The 6,836-nt window shown below is 40.1% G+C and overlaps 1 protein-coding gene across 2 annotated transcripts; it reads right to left on the reverse strand.

The window, feature by feature from the left end:
* Nucleotides 1-20: 20 nt before the first annotated feature.
* On the reverse strand, nucleotides 21-4,658 carry LOC101856675. Of its 2 annotated transcripts, none has more exons than XM_005103641.3 (2): nucleotides 4,505-4,658; nucleotides 21-1,874 (listed from the first exon to the last, which is right to left on the reverse strand). In XM_005103641.3, the coding sequence occupies exon 2, from the start codon at nucleotides 1,704-1,706 to the stop codon at nucleotides 522-524; it is 1,185 nt and encodes a 394-aa protein (XP_005103698.1). In that variant the 5' UTR covers nucleotides 1,707-1,874; nucleotides 4,505-4,658; the 3' UTR covers nucleotides 21-521. The 2 variants fall into 2 exon arrangements, with proteins under 2 accessions (XP_005103698.1, XP_005103697.1); XM_005103640.3 differs by having other exon boundaries at nucleotides 4,500-4,653.
* Nucleotides 4,659-6,836: the final 2,178 nt, after the last annotated feature.

A 6,836-nucleotide genomic window follows, 5' to 3' on the forward strand; every position in this document is an offset into this window, starting at 1 on the left:
CCCCCCCCCAAAAAAAATAATTTTTTTTTAAAATAATTAAATCCATACAATTTAGTTGATTTCGAAGGCGGAATATTTCGACCCTGTCTGCCAGGGCCAACCTGGGCTGAAAAGCTGGGCTGAAAAGCTGGGCTGAAAAGGATATAACATCCCAACAGAAGCACCAAAATACTCGATAAAATGTTTTTCCTCCCTGGGGAGCGAACTGGGTCTACTTCGAGCGACAGATTTATTCTGTGGCCAATAATGTAAGATGTTTTCAAAATGACGGCGACCTACTCGTACAACGGGAGTAAAGCTAGCTGTTCGCACTTCTGCTTTTCATTATTGTCATGTAACGCACTAAAGACTGACATATGTGTGTTTAGTCAAGTCATTTCTTTTTTCGAGCGGAGCACCTTGTTCCATTTTAGGGCATCCTGCGGAATAAAAAATATTTACTATGTTCTATAAGATTGTTTGATTTCTAACTAACTACATCACTGCAACTGACAATAGAGAAATTATGTTTTGCTTTCTTTTCAAGCAAAAGTTTTCTCCTTGATTATCCAAACAATAGGAGTCACGATGGAGCGGAGATAAAGCATCCACTGAAATAAGTTTGACATTATTGCTTTGGGAATTGGATCTAGAGAAGCACGGTCCTTGTTCAGATTGTAGCCAAGTATGAAGAGGGCAAACGGCAATGACAAAACAGCGTATAGAACAGCAACTAGGACCAGGGTACTTTGCTCATTCCTGACTGTGGCCAACAGTTGTTGATCTGAGCGTGGCTGTGTCGAGCTCACTGGTGTTTGGATCACAGCTTGTGTAGGGGGCATCGGTTGTGGAGGGTAGGCGGGTTGTTTGAGACCAGCGTCTTGTGGACCACTTACGTAAGCCGGTGGCTGAGAGGCAGGGTAGTATGGCTGTTGTGCTGTTGGTGGTGGTGGCACAGGATGGTTTTGTTGTTGTGGAGGTCCTGGATAGTACTGTTGTTGTGGAGGTCCTGGATAGTACTGTTGTTGTGGAGGTCCTGGATAGTACTGCTGTTGTGGGAATCCTTGAGCGTTATGTGTTGTCACTGCCTGACTAAACACGACACCTTGAGATTGAGGAGAGTCGTAATACTCAGATATTGCATCACCTTTCCTACAACTGGTCATGAGAGCGAAGATCACAGCCAGGGCTGAAGGAAGGACGATGCCAAAGACAAAAATAGCCCTTGCCCGATCAGCTGTCAAGGAATCACCATACGAACAGCTCACATAATCAAAGCCAGCCAAATATAAGGGCAATATCAGGATGAGTCCAGCAATCCAAGGTACCGCGGCCACCAGTATGGACGACACGTAAGGACTGGGAATCAAAGAGCGAAGTTTTTTCCGGAAACCGAGTTCCCCACAGAGGACAATTATACCAACCCCATACACAAACGGGAGGAAACATTCTGCATACATTGAAGAAACTACATCTGTATTACACGAGATATAGAATACGTTTTCAAAAGCACGACGAGCTAAGATAACCAAAGAAAACAAAGCCAGGAAAATGTCACCCCCAGCGAGGGTCATAACTAGGAATTTACGTTGACTCTGGAGTAACCGTCCTTTACGGAGAAACTTGAACAGCAAAAAAATATTGGATGCGAGAATTCCTAAAATAAAAATAACCGCCAAAGCTTTGGTGGCATCTGACAGAGCTTCAATGTCGACCTGTGCCGTCATGTTTATCACTATCTTTTTGTTTTAGAATGTCTAATTTGTAGCTTGTGCACACAATTGCGATGGGAAATAATGGTCACCAAATCGTATTCAATCCTCCGTAAGAAGATGCTTTGAATTTGAAGAAGCTCAGAATACAGTTCTGGGGCACGCACAGGGAAATCTGAGAACCTGGGGATAAAAGTTGAAAAAACATATTTAAAAAGTAGTCATGATGCATCGTTTTATACGTGAACATTTTATAAAACATATCTGCTCCCTTGATTGCCTTGTCAAATGAGGTCAAATGTCAAAAGCGTGTTCTTAAACCTTAAGGGCCCACAGAAAGGACGTATAAAACTGGGAGCAAGGGGAGAATGGGGGGTCACTAAAAGGCGGTTAACGCGTTTCGCGCAGTTACATAAAACAGCAGAGACGGGCCACCAGCAAGGATATGCTTTCTTTCAGTTTTATTTGAAAAAACGTTGGACAGTGCTCGAAACTGCATAATGAGGCCATTACAGCGTGCTACTCTTCTTTGACACCCAACAGTCAAGGTTTTCAGAACGTGCTGAATTCATACACGCAACCTACAAGTTTTGGGTTCCTGTTTCGAGAGACAGGACGTACTAGTCAGTCTTTTTTGTTGTAAGTGAGGAGTAAATTTGAGAGAGAAAATTGTAATACCCAGTGCACACTGCCAATCTGATTCAATCAATCTGAATCTAAGCCCATCAGATTTTCCTCTAAAGAAAGACCAAAACTACTATTTTTGTACAATACAAACGTTTCGACTCGCGACCTTGAAAAATAATTAATGCATTAAAATTAGATTTGGAAGCTCACAGTTAGTTGAGGTAAATTCGCCCCCCCCCCCTCCCCCCCCCCCCCCCCCCCCCACGAAGCAGAAAATCTGGCTGGCCCCAACTCAACCAAATGAATTCTATTGGTAGGGTGCACTCGCCGTATTAACTATCATCAACCTTGTGCTCTGAAACTCAACAGATACTTTGGTGCGAGACAGTAATTATCTTGGACGATAGGAATTTACAGGTGTGGAGTGGGGCAAACAGAACTTGGTTTGCGTTGTGGTACCGCAGGGGGGGGGGGGGGGTAGAACTCGTATTTACGAGGAATATAATGTACTTCTACTTCGAGATAATAAAATTAGAAAATATTGTATTGGCCCGTATTAAAGCTCATCTCAGTGACAACAACCTATTGTAGATTTTCTAATCGGCTTATAAAGAGTTTCATAATAGTGAGACTGCACTTCAAAGAATTCAAAATTATCTTTTTACAAAAGCTGACAATGGGAAATGATCTATCCTTTCAGTTTTTAGATTTCAGTGCTGCGTTTGAAACGACTGACTATTTGATAGTTCTGGAATGTGTATGCTAAACCATTGGCTTTTCTAGGACTGTATATATTTATGCCAAAATACATTGCACTTGCAGTGAAGCACCCATGAAATATCAACCGTAATCAAAATTTGCATAAATTACTGCGTGCACTATATTCACCTAAAAACAGTTTGTATTCCTAGACCGAGAATAGTAATGGCAGCTGCTCTTTGGCCTTTGAAAAAACCTGGCTATCATTCGCAGAGTCAGTTCATGTTTGTAACAAATGAAGATAGATTAAAAGAGTTGTTTATTTTGATACATGTATAATATTGTCTTCCTTCTTTCGGAATACCCCCCTTTAGACAAATTTGCAGATAAGCACAAATCGAAACTTAATAAAGAACCCTCACCGTTAGTAAAATGTATGGCCATCATTGACATTTATACTGACTTATAGCCTTTTAAAAGCTTTGCGTTTTTAATGGCGTTCAATATATATATACTGTAGACTGTAAATTCATATATGACAACAGCAAGGCAAAATCATATTTCTGTAAAAACAGACCTCTAGAAAGTAACATGAATCAGCAGGAAAGGACCATCTAATAAGAACAAGATTCCATCTCTCTACATTGTAGTTCCGAGTTGCTCGCTAATTGAATGGGGCGACATATCTTTAAACAATAAAGGTAGGTCCATTTAAAAAACTTATTCCTTTGATATTTGTTAAGCGCATAGAGCTTGCCGTAGAATAAGGAAGAGCGCTATACAAATTAAAATTATTGTTAATGTGATTTATTATCGCAGCTCTTTCCATAACATTATGTCAAAGATGGCGGCTGACACGACCTGGTGATGAGTTAACAGGTATTTTTCCACCTTTCTTCAGCACGTGATGTTGCATTTAATATGTTTAGAATAAAATGCACTGTCCTTGTCACAAATTTTTGATAGATGGTATAAGTAAGCACTTACTAAATGAACTGAAAAAGAACACTCTGAAAAGTGAACTTAACTTATGGAGGAAAGTTGCATTGCAGTCGGAACAAGCTATATCGATACAGCCGAAATTGTTGCAAAGGAAAATTCTGCAGGTGCAAATTGTAATGTTGGCTAAAATATTTTAAATTTGGGGTCATATTATGTACCCAAACTAATCCATTAATTCTGCGAGATAGGCGATGGTGTACAGAAACATCGTTTGCCCTTTGGGAGAATCAAAGCAGAAACTTTTTTAAAGAAGGACGTCGACACGATCGAACGCCAAGGACCCGAGAAGACCAGCTGCTTTGATTAATTTGTTTAATTTGAAAAACAGCATGACCTTGCAGTGTGCTAAAGTCAGGCTTTAAAATCAATGCATGGTGTCGGGAAAAGACGCCTTTGTATGAAAACACAAACAGAACTCCCCAAGGATCTACGGGCTAAGCGTAGAAAGATAGGTGACCGGAAAATAAAATGTGTCCTTACCTTACTTGCGATAAGGCCACTTGTCCACACAAGAGATAGCGCTAAGGCTGTGCTATAGTGGGTTTGCTCTGCGCCTTTTATATCCATTGGTTCCCCGAATGCGAGGAGTGGCCTGAGTCATGGCTATATCGATAGTATTCGATACCGTTTTGCACATCCCGACCCAATTCCGATCGTCTTGTTTTCGGTGATTCATGGTTTATATTTCAATATAATGATACGTAACGCTTTAGTTAGAGCATAATACTGTCATTTTAATAAATAAATTTGTCTACTGTTATTTTACACGAAAGTAGCCACTGTCGATCAAAACTTGGGAGGGAGGAAAATAACCGTTTTCTCTTTTCAAAAACCTCTATTGTACCAGAACACGCCCGAGCATTGGAATAAATATCGTCGGTGCAATTGAGGATGAAGGACTAAATATTCCGATATTTGGACTACTTTTGCTGTGTTACTTTTTTTAGCCTCGCTCCTTATACTCGTATGTCGTAAGGGAGAATGGGGAGAAGTGGGACAAAGGTAAACTGGGTCAACTGAATAAACACTGTTTATTACCGTTATCATCTACCAATGAATGATATTACTTGGGTTTTTACTTCTCATTTTCTCAAAGTCCTTCAACCTTCGTGGCCTACAGGTTAAGGTGTTCCCCTCTCATTCAATAGATCCTGGGTTCAATTCCAAAGAGCGACGGAAATTTTTCTTCTCTAAATGTGTCTCCTTTCACCTCCTTTCCTGCTCTCTAGCAATATTTTGTCGTCTGCTTTCGCCTCCACTTTCTACCCCCACACCTCACCACCTTTGCCCCTTCCTCTGGGCTCCTGACTCTTTCTGCTGCTTTTCTAATGCTACTCTCTGATCTTATGGTAGAAAAGATCTACACCTAGCCTTCTTGGACAAGGGCGAAAAATCTTGGATGTCCCACGTGCAAGTTGCGCATATTAAAGATCCCTTGGTTATCCATAATCGATAAGAGTAGGCTTCGGCCGCCACTCGGGCAAAATTCAAAATTTCCTACCAGCTGAAAATGTTTAATGTGTCCGCGCGCGCATTTGACCATAATGCAGTTGCAAGTGCTGTGAAACACTTATATAAAAAAGGATTCCTTTCAAAAGTCTAAAATGTTTTTTGAATCATTATCAGTTACGTTATTATAGAAATTGTAAATTAGAGAAAAGCCAGGCTGTCTGAAGTACCATTTTCAAACCCTAAAAAAACAACCCATCCATGCTATCTACGAAATATTTAGCACACAAATCTTAATAAAATGAACTAGCTATTCTTGAATTTGTAAGCATAATGATCGTATTACCTTCAGAAGAGTTACCTTTTAGCAAATAATGAAAACAGTTAAAATAACATGTTAAAAATCATTTAACTTTTTTTTTAAACTTAAAAGCATCAGGACTATTTTATTTAAAATTGCACGGCGCACATACTCTCCAAATTTCATGTCTTTATATTAAACAGTTTTTGAGATTTTAGCGTTTGATGTCATGAAGTGTACGTTTTGAGAAAGCGAGACAAAATTTATTTTAAGCATTGTATGGGCTCTCTTTGAGACAGGACTTCAAGAAAACTTCCATTCTATTTAGCATTTTTCTATTGTGACTGGACTCTAAATTTATTCAAACTTCTTCCATCTTAACCATCTTGTCATTAATATTCATATAATGACCTTAGAACATGGATCAGAATACTACTGAGTTACAATCAGAATATTGAGTGTGTATCTTGCTTAACATTATTATTGTTAATATTGTTGTTCATTTATATTATGCATGTGACTGTAAGCCTGTTGGTGAGTGCAAGCATACTGCGCTCGAGGACAGGCGCGTGCGTGCGCGAGTGTGTGTATGTGTGTGTGTGTGTGTGTGTGTGTGTGTGTGTGTGAGAGAGAGAGAGAGAGAGAGAGAGAGAGAGAGAGAGAGAGAGTGTGTGTGTGTGTGTGTGTGCGTGTGTGTTTGTGTGGAAGTGGTGAAACACCAAACCAATGTGCCAGGATCTGGACAATAAAGAAGTATCTTATCTTATCTGAAAATCCTCAATTATTGCCTAACGCCTGACACCAAACTGGGTTCCAAAAACCTGAGTGTGACCTTACCCGTACTGTAATGAATGTACCAATTATCACAATAATTATCTATTGACTACTCCTCTTTAAGTTGGAACAAAGAGATGGAAGGCAATGACGAATATTGTTCTAGTCTTAATGGTTCTCAAAATGCTCATGACTTACCCCTGAACCACAAAGTGCACGAGTGTGTGCGAGCACACACACATGCACACACAAACACACACACACACACACACACACACACACACACACACACA

Source organism: Aplysia californica, unplaced genomic scaffold (genome assembly GCF_000002075.1).
Source record: "Aplysia californica isolate F4 #8 unplaced genomic scaffold, AplCal3.0 scaffold00383, whole genome shotgun sequence".
NCBI classification, from domain to species: domain Eukaryota; kingdom Metazoa; phylum Mollusca; class Gastropoda; order Aplysiida; family Aplysiidae; genus Aplysia; species Aplysia californica.